At 42.0% G+C, this 14,158-nt stretch overlaps 1 protein-coding gene across 4 annotated transcripts in view; it reads left to right on the forward strand.

Annotated features, from left to right (window-relative positions):
- The window catches only part of FLNB (filamin B), a 111,361-nt gene that overhangs the window by 71,873 nt on the left and 25,330 nt on the right, over positions 1-14,158 (forward strand). The window contains exons 26-33 of one of the 4 annotated variants that reach the window (XM_039546615.1): positions 1,757-1,924; positions 3,457-3,549; positions 4,447-4,570; positions 5,120-5,276; positions 8,560-8,749; positions 11,040-11,287; positions 13,126-13,200; positions 13,948-14,050. In XM_039546615.1, coding sequence (XP_039402549.1) covers positions 1,757-1,924; positions 3,457-3,549; positions 4,447-4,570; positions 5,120-5,276; positions 8,560-8,749; positions 11,040-11,287; positions 13,126-13,200; positions 13,948-14,050 — 1,158 coding nt within the window. The remainder of the gene's footprint in view (positions 1-1,756; positions 1,925-3,456; positions 3,550-4,446; positions 4,571-5,119; positions 5,277-8,559; positions 8,750-11,039; positions 11,288-13,125; positions 13,201-13,947; positions 14,051-14,158) is intronic. The other 3 variants (XM_039546617.1, XM_039546618.1, XM_039546619.1) reach the window with 3 other exon arrangements.

The following is a 14,158-nucleotide window of genomic DNA, read 5'->3' on the forward strand; positions in this document are numbered from 1 at the left end:
GGTCACTTCCAACAGTGAAACTTGTGTTTTTTAGCGAGCACTCTGGGTCCAGCCAGTTATGGCATGTAGCCCAGATATTTCCAGTTGCTGTCTGCAGGCCCGTCAAATGTTTCTTTGGTTCTTTATCCCCCTCTTTTTGGTAAGCAACAAGACTTTTTCCTGCAGTTAAATCTACATAGTGTAGCCCCTTCTCTTGATTTACTACCTAATACAGCTCTGCTTTTGGATCACTCACTACTTCTGCACAGCTTGATAGCATTTTGCTAACACATGGTCAAACTTGTGAAAACACAACATGGAAATTCAAAGGGAATACTGACATGTAATTTAACTCGTTCTGTCTGGATACTGCACACTTTTACTGCACAGCAGGCTTAGAAGTGTAATAGCCTACAAAATTGGATCTGTGTGAAGCCCTTAATTTATGAGCAAATGAACAATTAAGCTGTCACTTTCAGCTGCTATAAATGAACAGGATACTAGTGGGGTAAAGTGAATGGTGATGCAACTAATTTTCTTGCCACAGACTGAAAGCTAGGTAAGTGACTAGAACTATCCACTTAGTAGTGGAGTCTTGGTGAATATGCACAACAATTAGACTTGATAGCTGGCTTTCACAGAAGTACAAAAGACTGAGCATAGGGACCAACTTCACTACGCTTTTAAAAGTGCCACTTCCCTTCAACATTGAGGAATAGTAAGGTAACACAGGGAAGCCTGTACTGTACCTGTAGTGTGAAAAATAGCTTTTAGTTTTCAGCATTACTAGGAACACATGAAATAATGAGAAGACTAAAACTTTCCTGTGGCTGTAACCAAACACTTCAGACTAGAAGCTTTAGGGACTTCAAGTGCTTATTTATTCTTGTCCACTACATACTTTTGGACAGGTTGCCATCTGGATGGGGTGGAAGCCACTAAACCACATTGACTGCTGCAAAAGCACAAATCTCATGTCCTAAATCTTAAACTAGGCTACACACGGCTGTAGATGGCAATGTTGGAAGACTCACTGTCTCTGTGGTGGAGTAGATAATTTTTGAAGCAGGTTTCTTCTTGATACAGAGTTTGAAAGAAACCAAGGTACAAAAGTGAGCTGGTTTCCATTGATTGCAACATTTTGCAAGTTAGCCTGCCTTAAAAATATTAGACTCGTAATTCTCTTTTGAGATGTTAAGTATCCTTAGCTATAAGCAAGTTTCTCAAGTGGAAACTGTAGCTGATGGCGTTGGAAACAACCTCTCAATTATAGAGCCTTGAAACCTGACCTACCTTTCTTAAGACTTTTTTTGGAGTACTTGACCTGAATACTTTGCTTGATCAAAAGTGACCATAACTTCAAAGTTCTCCACCCCAAACCTGCTTATCTTCTAAACCAGCTCTGAATTAGAGGATAGTGTTCCCTTATCATAGTCAGATTCATAGAAATGTAGGGAAGGTGAAATGTCATTTAGTCCAGCCCCGTGCTTAGGCAAGATCAAGTAAACCTAGACCATCCTTGACAGGTTTGTCCAACCTGTCCTTATTCTCCAATGATGGGGATTCCACAACTGCCCTTGGAAGCCTTTGTCAAACTGAAGTGCATATTTAGTTTTTTGCTATACCTGAAAATAAAAAGCAATCTCTACCCTTAATGTTGGAAAGAAATACTGTAGAATACTGGGGGTGCAAAAGATGGTGGCAGGAGGCTACAGTGAGCTTGCGTTTACTTCTTAAACCCTTCAAATTGCCTATTGTCTACACTTCTGTTTTACAGGCAGTCCATTTAAAGTTCCTGTGAAAGATGTTGTTGACCCATACAAGGTAAAGGTTGCAGGTCCAGGTCTAGGAACAGCAGTTCGAGCCAAAATCCCACAGTCCTTTACTGTGGACACCAGTAAGGCTGGAATAGCACCTCTTGAAGTTATGGTGGCAGGACCCAGAGGTAAGGACCTTAGCATTTAGCCTACTTTGATATGTCTACCTTTTGTATCTTGCAGGCGGTGCTGGATCAAAGAATTGTGGGGCCTTGTGCATTATGGGGGTGAGGGGAGGTGGTGCCTTCACTCAAATTTGGCCTGGCTGCTGTTAGGACAGTCAGGCCAAACCTGAGCAGTGCTGTGACCCTGCTCTAGCTCTCTTCCTCCTGCTGCTGCTAGCCCCATGCAGCTTAAATGGGAGCAGCTAAGCAAAGCACTTATACCCCATATATACTCCATCAACCCTCCACCAGCCCCATTTGTCCTGACGGCACTGCTGGGATGTGCATATGGGGGGAGAAGGGAAGGGGGGGAACATCCTGCTTGTCCAGGACCTTCCTAGCCACTTACCAATGTCCCCAGCTCACCACTCCTATCACCCACCCTGCTCTAGTGTGGCATGGGCCACATTTGAGTAAGTAGCATTGCTGCAGTTCAGTGCCACACAGATTTGGCCTGCTGCAGCACCACTCACCTAAATCTGGAGGGGAGCTTGAGATGGTGGTGCCATGAGAGTGCAGAGTACACATTGGTTAATCTGGGCATGTGATTACCAAACTAATGATTAGCCCCATTGACAGACTTGTTCTATAAATACTAGAATTGTGCTCTCCTGGGTAACTTTAGCAGTACATTAGCTTTAAATAGATCTTCAGTCTTAAACTTTGGAAGAAACTGAGGGGCTACAATGAATGGGCTTCCTCCTGGAAGAGTTGACATTTCAGGAGGTAAATATTAAGGTGGGGTGAGATTCAGACCTATTAAAGCAATGTATCAATCTTCCCCTGCCTTTGGGAGGGTGAGAAATGCATCTTTGTCCCCATAAAGCCCCAACATGAGTTGTACCGCACATTAGCTTCATGAACAATCAAATCCGTCAAGTGAGCAAAAATACTAAATCAGTGCCCTGATCTGTGTAACATTAGGACTGCATTTTAGTTCATGTTGCCTCTACTAGACAAATCCAGTCTGCCAAATAAGTCCACAGACAGAACACACATGCTACTTCAATTGAAGAGGTAAATGCATAGTTCAAGACAAAGCTATCCCAAGTACCAGTAGCTAAATCTAAGGGGTGGTAGTTCATTTCTCCCCTACCCTCTAGGATTGCTCCTCTTTGGTCAAAAAAAGCAAGAAAAGCATGCTGGGCATACCAAACTCCCCTTTTTAAAATGGAAGATTGCTCTTTCAGTAGGAAGCTGAGAAGTCTGCAGAGTACATTTGGAAGGCCTGCATAGCTTGACTAGATACAGCTATGACCCACATGTTACAGGACAAGCAGACACTGCTATTAACTCATAGAGCTTAAGTCAAATATCAATATATAGGATTAATGGTGCTAGAAGAATTTGACTAGGAGGGGTTATCTTGTTTGTGACACCTCTGGCCTGATCTCTCGGCTTCTGTGGTCAGCATCTAATCTCCTGTTTCATAAGGAAAGATGAGCCATAGCTCTGTAAACATGAGTGCTCTTCAAATAACCATTATCTAATTCTAGCTGATGAAACGGATTCCCAGTCATGGCGCAGTCCATTGAAAGCGATTTCAGAGTTCTTTAAAGGTGACCCAAAGGGGGAAGCTAATGAGCCAGGTTTGCATTTTTCACTAACTGCTGACAGCCTATATGCACAAATCCTTCTGCCAAGAGCAAAAATCAGTTGTAAAAATAACTTGCTTTAAATGCTTTGCATGGCAACTAAACTTCCCTAATAGCTGCTGAATTACTGAATTTATATTAAAGCATTACTGCAATTATAATTATAGCTTGCCTTGAAATGTATGATTTGAACTGATTAACTGCATGCTAAGAAATTTGCTGCAACTGCAGTAGAAGACTTGAAACAATTGTTTCAAGTCTTCATCTTAGGATTTCCTGTATCTTAAAATGAAGCTGCTTTGGACCACCTACTTTCCTTAAACATTTGTTTTAGTGTAAATCTCTATTGGGCAGTAAAGTTTTTTTTTCTAGATGCACTGAGGGAGCAGGAGACTAAAATCACTGTCTTGTACTAACATGCTTTAGAACTGGACTCTGCTCGCAGTGTATTCCAGTGATAGTGTGCAATCTTAGCTGTCTCAGCTGTCAGTCACTGCTATCACCTTTCCCTTTTTGTAAAGCTCTTCAGATGCACTTGAGGAGTGATGTGGTCTAACTGCCCTTAGCCTGCCTTTCAAGACCATTCTGGCTCTCTAGAAGTGTTCTATTGGCTTTTGCTGATGCCTATTGTCAGTTTAGTCAGCAAAAAGTCTAAAGGGCTGGTGGTGATGGATGCTGGTTATCTCTGATCCATGGCTCGTCAACACAAAGTGGTGGAAACTATCTGCACAGTGAAGTCATTCTCAGAGACTTATATGAGATCTGTTGTAAGGCTTTAAATCAACAGCAGCACTTCACGCTTGAAGCAACAAAACTGCTAATGCGATTCTGCTGTTCCAATAGGAAGGGTTTGACTAGTGCTGTTGAACAAGTGGCCTGTTTCTGTTTTAGGAATGGTGGAGCCTGTTAATGTAGTTGACAATGGAGATGGCACTCACACGGTAACATACACACCTATGCAGGAGGGCCCATACGCAATCTCTGTCAAATATGGAGATGAAGAGATTTCTCGCAGGTAAGCTAACAAAGCATCCATTTTTCCAGAACAAGCCACCTACCTAAACAGAACATTAACTCTGCAGTGAAGTGCTAAATAGTCCTAGCCTTCGTAACTTTGACTGCTTTGAACACTTATGCTTCCTCCTAAGTCAGTGTAGTTAGAGGGGTTTTCTGGATGTTGATCCCAAGAGCCAGTCTGCATTTTTAAACTTGGTGTTAGACTTGAGAAGTGGTGTCTATTCCCCAGACTATAACACAGCAAGGTTCTGAGGTGGCCTCTGGTTAATCTTGTATTGTTGGATTCCTCTTATTGTCCCCTAGCACTTGGGAGAGATTTATGCAGTGGCATATGCATGCCAGGATAAAAGTGAACTCTTAAGCGACAGGATCTCCATTTACTGCTGCCTTCAAACTAGAATCTAGATTAGTCTTGGGTCCCAATTCAGGAAAGTATATTGGTTAGTGGGATTTAAGCACATGCTTAAGTGTTGTCCTGAATAGTGATAGTACCTACTGTAAAGCCTAACAAATGATGACTTAAACACATTTGTTCCCCTGTAACAAGTCCTTTCAAGGTAAAAGTGCTTCCTACATATGATGCCAGTAAAGTGACTGCAAGTGGACCAGGTCTCAGCTCGTATGGAGTTCCAGCCAGTTTACCTGTGGAGTTTGCTGTTGATGCTAAAGATGCAGGAGAGGGGCTTCTGTCCATACAGATAACGGTAAATCATTAATCTTATTTATCCAAACACACACTGTGTTCCTGAGTGGGAGTAGGTTGGTTTAAAGTCTTCTCCTTATCTTATCAGTTGCCACACCCTGAAATACCTGGAGTCATTGAAAGGTGTGCTCTGGCTAAAACATCACGTCAAATTCAGATATTGGTTGGGAAATGTACTTCAGGGTGTTAATCCTTAAACTTCAAACAACTGAAAATGAAGGCTGGCCAAGCATTTAATGACCAGTTGTGCTGTAGTAAACTTCTAGTTTTTCTGCTCTTTCTCCAAAGATCAAACATGCCGATACTAAAAGGAAGGGGGGGGGGGGAAATCAAGCTTCCTGTTTGCAGACTCGAATAAAAACTTTAAATTTAAAAGTAAATGCCTTCCTATTTACCTGACCCAGCAAGGCCACAGTCTTGCACTTCTGCTGTTGCAGTTGTGTTTGATAAACTAATCAAATGATCCTCCTATTCAGGCTGCTAAATTTACAGGCTCTTTAAACTGATACATCTGTAACTTGTATGTCTGACAAGTTTTTGCTATTGCTGCAAGGACATCTTTGTTCCCCGAAGTATCTAATAAGGTAGGGGAGGAGTTGTGGCAAGACTGTGGCTTGGGCAAAATTGCCCTTCGTGCAGTGAGCTAGTAAAGTTTACTGATCAGGGCTGGAGTAAATGGTTTTAGATAGATAGTCTTTCTCCTTTTTGCATTCTCTATCCCTATCTTCAATTTCATGGCCTTTGCAGGGTTCGTGCAGCCAAAAGTCATACTACATAATGCAGTTGCTTGGTTTGTAATTCTGCTGTTTAACAGTATCCGTAACATGTAGCAAATACGTAACCTCCCAATTTGCAGTAGCTTGCCAGATAAAATTCTGTGACAGTTAAGTGTGCTCGGCACTGCATAGGCTAGTCTTATTGAAGGTGGCTGCGTACTCAGTTACTCTTATAAACATCCTTTGTACAGTCTGATTTTTGGGGGTTCTACTTCCATTCACTCATCTGATATAGGGCTTGTCTACACTGGCAAGTTTGTTGCCAAAAGGTGGCTTCTGGCGACACAACAGCAAGAGGGTACACATGACAATGGGACTTCTGTCACAAAAAATGCCTAGGTATGGCGGCAATGAAACTTCCACCCCTATGAGAGAGACTTGTCTTTTCCCCTCCCTTTATTGACGGAGCCAGTGTAGACACTGCTGATGGTTTTGTCACGGAATTGGCTTCCGCCAGTATCCTACAGTGCCTGCCCTGATTGCTTTTCTCAGGCCTTGGCTACACTTGCAAATTTGCAGCGCTGCAGCAGGGTGTGAAAACACACCCTCTCCAGCGCTGCAAATTGCGGTGCTGCAAAGCGCCAGTGTGGTCAAAGCCCCAGTGCTGGGAGCGCGGCTCCCAGCGCTGTACGTTATTCCCCACAGGGAGGTGGAGTACGGACAGCGCTGGGAGAGCTTTCTCCCAGCGCTGGCGCTTTGACTACACTTGCACTTCAAAGCGCTTTGAAGAGTAAGTGTAGCCAAAGCCTCAGTGTCTTGATCTCTGCTGCCCTGCAGGCATGCGCCCCTCCCCTTTTGAAAGCTCCAGGAAGTATCTGTGCTGCTCTATTTGGGGAATAAACAAAGAGCAAATCATTGGAATGCACCTGTTCTGCCCTGCACTAGGAACGCAGCAGCAGGCAGACTGTTGCTGCAGGTAGGGTGACCAGACCACAAGTGTGAAATCGGGAGGGGGTGGGGCGTAATAAGAGCCTATATAAGAGTCCCAAAAATCAGGACTGTCCCTATAAAATCAGGACATCTGGTCACCCTAGCTGCAGAGGTAGGGGGACAGACTGCTGTGCAGCTTTGCAATTCCTCAGTACGGAGAGCTCACAGAGCTACTCGTGATGCTGCTCTTGGTGGCTGAAGGGGCTGTGGGAGAACTTGGAGAGAATCCCAAGATGCACAGCGATCAGCTTTTCCTTCCACCGTGCAGTGTTGTGGGGATACATGCCCATGGTGCATTGGTCACCCTGTCAATGATGGTGTCCCCAGTATAGACATGATCTGTCAACAGAGGGAGCAAGTGTGAATGCCCTTCTGTGATTTTTGTATGTCAACACCCAAAAGTTGACAGACAAGTTTTGTCAACAAAATTTGGTAGTGTAGACAAGCCCATAGACTAAAGGAGCAAGGCATAACTCCTTGTACCTAAGATGTCAAAGTGCTTTAAGGTGTTAAAATATGAACCATTTAGGTCATAAACTTAAATGAGATCTGCAACTTTAGTATGAAGGGGTCCATTGTGGGGTTTTCTGGAAGCTCACTTCATGCTTTGTAGCTGTGTTCAGAACAGCTTTGTTAGAAGCAATCTTGTGCAGCCTTGACCTTGGTTTTAGATGTAAAACTTGTGCATGCCTCAGCTTCAATACTATCCCGACCAGCAAGTCCAAGCAGCTCCTCGGTTCTTGTAATGCTTTTTGAATATCCATTGTAGTAATGGTAGTTGACTAGACTAATGTAAACTTTGCTGTTGCCCAGCTCAAACCATTACAAGACCAGTCTCTTCAGATGAAAGCTTACGTAGGCTCAATGCTTTTGCCTGACATTGCTAATCTTTCAGTAAGCAGCTGGCAGAAACTTATTTTTACATACTTCATGTTAAACTATTTGAACCCTGCCCATCTGAGACTTCAGACATACAGAAATGGCTATTGAGAAGGCAGACTACCTTAACCATAGTCTGGACAGGTGCTGGAAATGAGATGCAAATTGCCATAGAATTCAACTAGATACTTCAGGAAGCATTAATATAGCCTTGTCTTGTAACCTTAAGGTGATATGCTGAGTGTATAAGCATCTTGAAAACAAGTTGTTGCATAACTGGTTTTTGCAACATTTGGACGGACTCTTGTTTGTAGGGGGTAATGTGTAGATTTTTTTTTCAGCATACCATAAGAATCCTAAAGGACCTGAAGGGTTGTATTGGAAACTGCCTTGGGTGGGGCTGGATTAGGAGTTGGAGTGCTGGATGCTGTGAACAGTTGTCTGCAAATAGACAGTGAAAGTTGTGCAGTATAGCTTCTGATGCCTGTTTAATTTTCCACTTTAAATGCCATGTGTTGGTGCTAGCCCTTGTTTGATCTGTATACTAAACCAGCTTGGTACTAACTCTTCCAGAGTTTAAGAACATGCAGGTGTATTTCTAAATGTAAAATTTGTGGCCTGAACACTTCTAGCCATCTTAAGAAAGCCTTACATTAAATGTGTAACTCATGAGGCAACTATTTCACTTGTGCCCCTCAGGATCAAGAAGGCAAACCAAAGAGAGCTGATGTTCATGACAACAAGGATGGCACTTATGCAGTAACATATGTCCCAGACAAGACAGGCCGTTATATGATTGGTGTTAAATATGGTGGGGATGACATCCCATCTTCTCCTTACCGAATCCGTGCGTCGCCAGCAGGGGATGCAAGCAAGTGTTTGGCCACAGGTATGTGGCGAGTCTGCTGTGTTCCAAAGTACTTGGTATATTCTTACCCTTTTTTTTCACATGAATATTTCTAGCCAAGCTACAAACGGCTTTTGTAATGACCTTGCCTGAAAAGACTGCAAAAGTAGGTGCAGTTACCTGCAGGTCCCAAAATATGTTCTCATAGAACATCATTCTGACAGAATTGACTTCCCTAAAATCATCTTTTAGGGATGATTCCTTTTTGTGGATTAAGATGAAGCTTGCTGGGGTAAGCCAGATCTCTTCAACTGCAGCCCTTTGACTGTAGAAAAGTCAAACAGTTGAAGTTTGAAACTTGCATTGGCATAAATGAGTCTCGCTGAAGAACTTAAAATCTCACCCTCTATGCAGGGTAAGATGCTTAAGACCTCACTTCACATGCAACCCTGCATGCAAATTCTAGCAGAGCCAAATGTACAGAAACCAGCTTCAGTTGAAGTGAGAAGAGCACTTGTGCTATTAGGTAACAGCTGTGACGCACACGTGCACGCAAAGCCCATTGTGTTAAGTCCTGGACAGAGAAGTAGTCCTTTCCCTGAATTCAGTCTGTAGAACTGAATTTAATGATCAGAGGCTTCCGAACTGCCAGTTTATAGGACTTAAATTCCTGTAGTGAACACGCACAACAGAGCTCTACTTCAGGTTTTGATGACAGTTACAGGAAAAGCATAGAATCTTGAACTTGGATGTTGGCTGGTAAGTAAAAACTGACTTCATTGCTGAATTTAATGTAAATCTAATCTACATCTACACACCCCTAAGGATTTTTAGATAATGGTTTGGTTTAGCCTGGCACTAACAAAGTTTTTTTATAAAGTTTAACTGTCGCTTTCTAAAGTTAGTATTTTTGACAGTTGAGACACTTCAAGCTTCTAAAATAACTATAGATTCCTATCAAATGAAGAAATAGCACCTCGGACCTCAAATCAAAATTCAGGGGAGAACATTTGGCTTAATGTCCTCATACCACTTTCTGATCTAGTGAAAATTTAGTGTTGCTGAGAGCAGCACTAACTGCTAAAGTGTTGAATTGAAAGTTCTCAGATGTCCACTTAAATCACTTTCCTTAAAATAAATGTCCTTCAAATAAATTTGATGCTTATCTGTAGCTTTCATATAAACACTGAAATGCTGCTGATCTATATTAAATGTGAACAAATTGCTTTCTTCAGTGATGAATGCCATTGTTTGCATTCCAGAGCATATGTCCTAAATGTCATATTTCTCATCACTGACTTAAATCATATCTTTAAAACTGGATTATACTTGTTTGCTGTGTATTCATGGGAGTGTCTCAAACAAATGAAACTAGTACAGAAAAGAAGCAAAGTCCTGTGGGTGAATACCCACTTTGTCAGATGCATGCACCCATGAAAGCTCATGCTCCAGTACATCTGTTAGTCTATAAGGTGCCACAGGACCTGTTGCTGCTTTTACAGATCCAGACTAACACAGCTACCCCTCTGATACTTAATACAGAAAGGGTTAAAATAAAATAAATAATTGGTATATCTCCTATCTCCTAGAACTGGAAGGGACCTTGAAAGGTCATTGAGTCCAGCCCCCTGCCTTCACTAGCAGGACTAATTTTTGCCCCAGATCCCTAAGTGGCCCCCTCAAGGATTGAACTCTCAACCCTGGGTTTAGCAGGCCAATGCGCAAGCCACTGAGCTATCCCTCCCCCCCCCTATCAATATGATACCTTTTTAAGAGGCACTTCTTGGCAGTCAGAGAAGGGGGAAACATGGTGAGTTGTAATTGCTAATCTATAGAATATCTTGCCTTAGCCCATACTAAGGAACTGAGTCTTATTTCACTCAGGGCATCTAGTTAAGTGACTAGGTTAGGTCAGTTGGGGATCCATATATGAAGTTGTCTCCTGATGATAAAGGATTAAAAGTGATGGGTTGCTTTCTTAAATGTAAGTGTCCATCAGCTTTCTCCCTCAAAGCTTTATTTTATTTTAGCCTCACCCAGCCTACCTGACTGAGCTGAAGAATAAGATTAAAAATTGGCTCTTGCAGCTGAAAAATAATTCCTGAAACATATGAATATGTAAGCAAAAAAACCACTTGTACCAGAACCACAACTTGTACCATACCATAAAACTGGTCCTGTGACCATGTTACTGTTTCTCTTATAGCCTTAATGTCTTCACGGGGGGCATGTCTGTTTAGTTTGCTGATATGATTGAAGCAAATCATCCTATTTCCTAGAAAAAACTGATTGGTAAAACTGAACACTTTCTGTAACCAAAACTGCTTTCTAGGTCCTGGAATTGCATCCACTGTGAAGACTGGTGAGGAAGTTGGGTTTGTAGTAGATGCTAAATCTGCAGGAAAAGGTAAAGTGACATGCACAGTCCTGACACCAGATGGTACAGAAGCTGAGGCAGATGTTATTGAAAATGAGGATGGGACTTACGATATCTTCTACACCGCTGCTAAGCCAGGAACCTATGTGATTTATGTCCGCTTTGGTGGAGTGGATATTCCAAACAGCCCCTTCACTGTAATGGTAAGTTTTTTTTGTTTGTTTTTATTTCCCTCAGCCATACTCCAGATTTTATATGGTAGTTTCTTAAATAGTCTGGCGGGAAACATTTGAACATGCATTACTTGTGTACATACAAATATTTTACATTTCACAGTACAATTGGGTGCATGATACCATGTTGTTGGACATGGTACAAGGATGGTCTTTTGGACCGATTTTTATCTTCACTTTCAGAGCTTTCATCTCTGCTTTACTTTAGATGGTTTTAAGAATCATGTCAGTGGCCATAGCCTCTGCTTTAAAAGTCCTATTACCTTAGCTGTACATTTTTTGCTACATGTGCATCATGTCTGACTTGTCAGTAATTTGTAAGTTCAACCCAAATAACCTATAGTAGAACATACTGTGGTTAATATTCCAAACACTTTTTTTCCACAATTGCCTGCTAAATGACTTCTAATCTAAAGTCAGATCCCCACTGTTTTCTAGCAAGTACCCATTTATACATGGGCATGCTAGGCCTTATTTTGCCTGTTTAAGGAGGTTTCAGACACAGCTGAGAGCCGTTGAATTGTAATTACCAAAGAGACCCTTGGCAGTAGATAGCTTTAAAAAAAACCAAAACCCTGAGTACAGAGCTTGGTTTAAGATCATGCTGTGCACAGCTTTTTTTATGTCACATAAATCTAAACCCCAGGATAGGTGAAGGAAGCTCTCGACTACTCAAGTATTAGAGGGGTAGCTGTGTTAGTTTGTATCCACAGAAACAAGGAGTCCAGTGGCATCTTAAAGACTAACCGATTTTATTTGGACATAAGCTTTCATGGGATAAAAATCCCACTTCTTAGGGGTTACTAAAGGCACTGTTTTTCAGTGCCTAAATACTGGTGGGTGGTGTTCCCATAGTGTAGAGCAGAACATGTCTCAACACTTCTCCCCAGTATTATGAAAAACAAGTGTTATTGCAACATGTATTGTCAGACTCCCCTAATCACTAAACCACTGTGGTATTGGGCTGAAAGGCTTAGAAAGCTCAGCCAATAGTGATTGTACCTATAGCCAGCCAGTTTTAATCCAGTTGCATCACTGCGTGTCTTCACTTCACAGCATGATGTACCAGTGTTGCCCTTCAAAGCCGTATGCTTTGGTAATTTATATTAGCTTACTCTGAGCTACTGTAGCCCCTGAAGACACTTCATTGAGAAGTGACTCCCTTCACAGCCATGCAAAACATTCCGCCAGAAGCGTCTCTTGAGGTCAATGAACCTGTTCCAGAGGCAGTCGATTTGCTACTTCCTAATGTACTGATGCATTTGTAAGTCTGATGTGGGGGTTTGGTGCTCATGCCAAAGAGCAATAGCTGTCTCTCTAATAGATCTTTTTGTTTCAGTGTAAATTCCCAGTGTGTTGCTTCACTTAAGGGATCTGCAATGAAGTAAATGGGCAAAGCAAGTTCAGTGGCATAACACCAGCTGAAGTGTTCTGGCCTAATGTGATACTCTGGATTTCTGTTGCTTTAAGTAGGAATGACTTGAGTCTGCCAGTCATCCTGTCTGTGCGTGTGGGAAGGGAGACTTCATGACACCCAGTATGGTTCTTTTCCACTGAAGTCACCATCCCAGAACGTGCATCAGGAGAATCCGTTAACTAAGCAGCTAACATTTAGTCAAGGATGCTCAGTCAGATTCTGCAGTTGAATGTCTCCCTCCTGGTGGTGAGGTGCCACTACAGAACTGGGAGGAAATTTTTGGGATGGGGAAATGACTATCAAGTAAAACCCCTTAAGTTATGTACTCTCTCTAAAAGTATTAATTCCTCCACACTTGACATCGAATTAACCTGCGTTTGCCACTAACCAGGCTACGGATGCAGACGAAGTTGCAGTAATGTCGCAGGAGCCAGTAAGCGCATGTCCCCCTGGATTCCATCCCTGGGTACACAATTTTTTACTCTTCCTTCACATTCCATTTCAGAAATGACAACCTGCTGCTTGGGACTGCTTGGTCTTTCTGGTCATTTGTTCACCGCTTTCCAGCTGATCAAATGTATTTTGGGATTCAGACTTCATGCAGATCTGTTTTCTTTGCTGCTTAAAGGGACTCTCAACTCTCAAACGTGAAGAGGAACAGTGTCCATTTATTGCTTCTATTCTGTGTAACTTAACAAATTCAACTTTGCAGTATAACTTCAAGCAACGTTTTCCCAGTAAAATGGCAAACAGCGTCTTGTCTAAAACTGCATTGTGAAACTTGTATTTCTTCAAGCAAAAATTTGCTGCTGCTTACATTGCAATCATTCTAAAAAAAAAACTTTGTTCCAGGCCTTGAGCAACTAAAACTCTTCTCTCAGATGGAACCATTTTGCGTCTTGTGTGTGTGCTAAATTTTGTCTTTCATTTTCTTTACTTATGTGCAATTTTTATCTTAAACTTGCTGAAAATCTTTTGACTATTTGGCAGGTGGGCCAATATTAAGCTAGTGGATATCAAGGGATGCTTAACTGGGCAGTTGTCTATTAGGCAAAATTCTGTAGTTGATTCATCTCTACAGTACTTAGTGCAAATTTTGTGCACTGCACAAAACTGCACACAGATCAAATTCTCCTCTTTGTACTGTAAACAAACACTAGCTGCTCTATACTTGCTCTGTCCCCATAAAATGACAGCTCCTTGTTTTCTTTAGGTCACAGAAGAACCGTACATTCCTGTTGGTGACATGAATGGTGTGGGATTTAAGCCCTTTGATCTAGTTATTCCTTGGGCTGTAAGGAAGGGAGAAATAACAGGTAACCACTTCATAGTATGATAAGCTGCATGGAGCTACCTAGCTTTTGACAGCACACTTAAGCATTTACAACTGTAAATGTGGTGTAGAAAATAGTATTGAATATCTT

The sequence above is a fragment of the Mauremys reevesii genome, linkage group 7 (genome assembly GCF_016161935.1).
Source record: "Mauremys reevesii isolate NIE-2019 linkage group 7, ASM1616193v1, whole genome shotgun sequence".
Classification (NCBI taxonomy): Eukaryota; Metazoa; Chordata; order Testudines; family Geoemydidae; genus Mauremys; species Mauremys reevesii.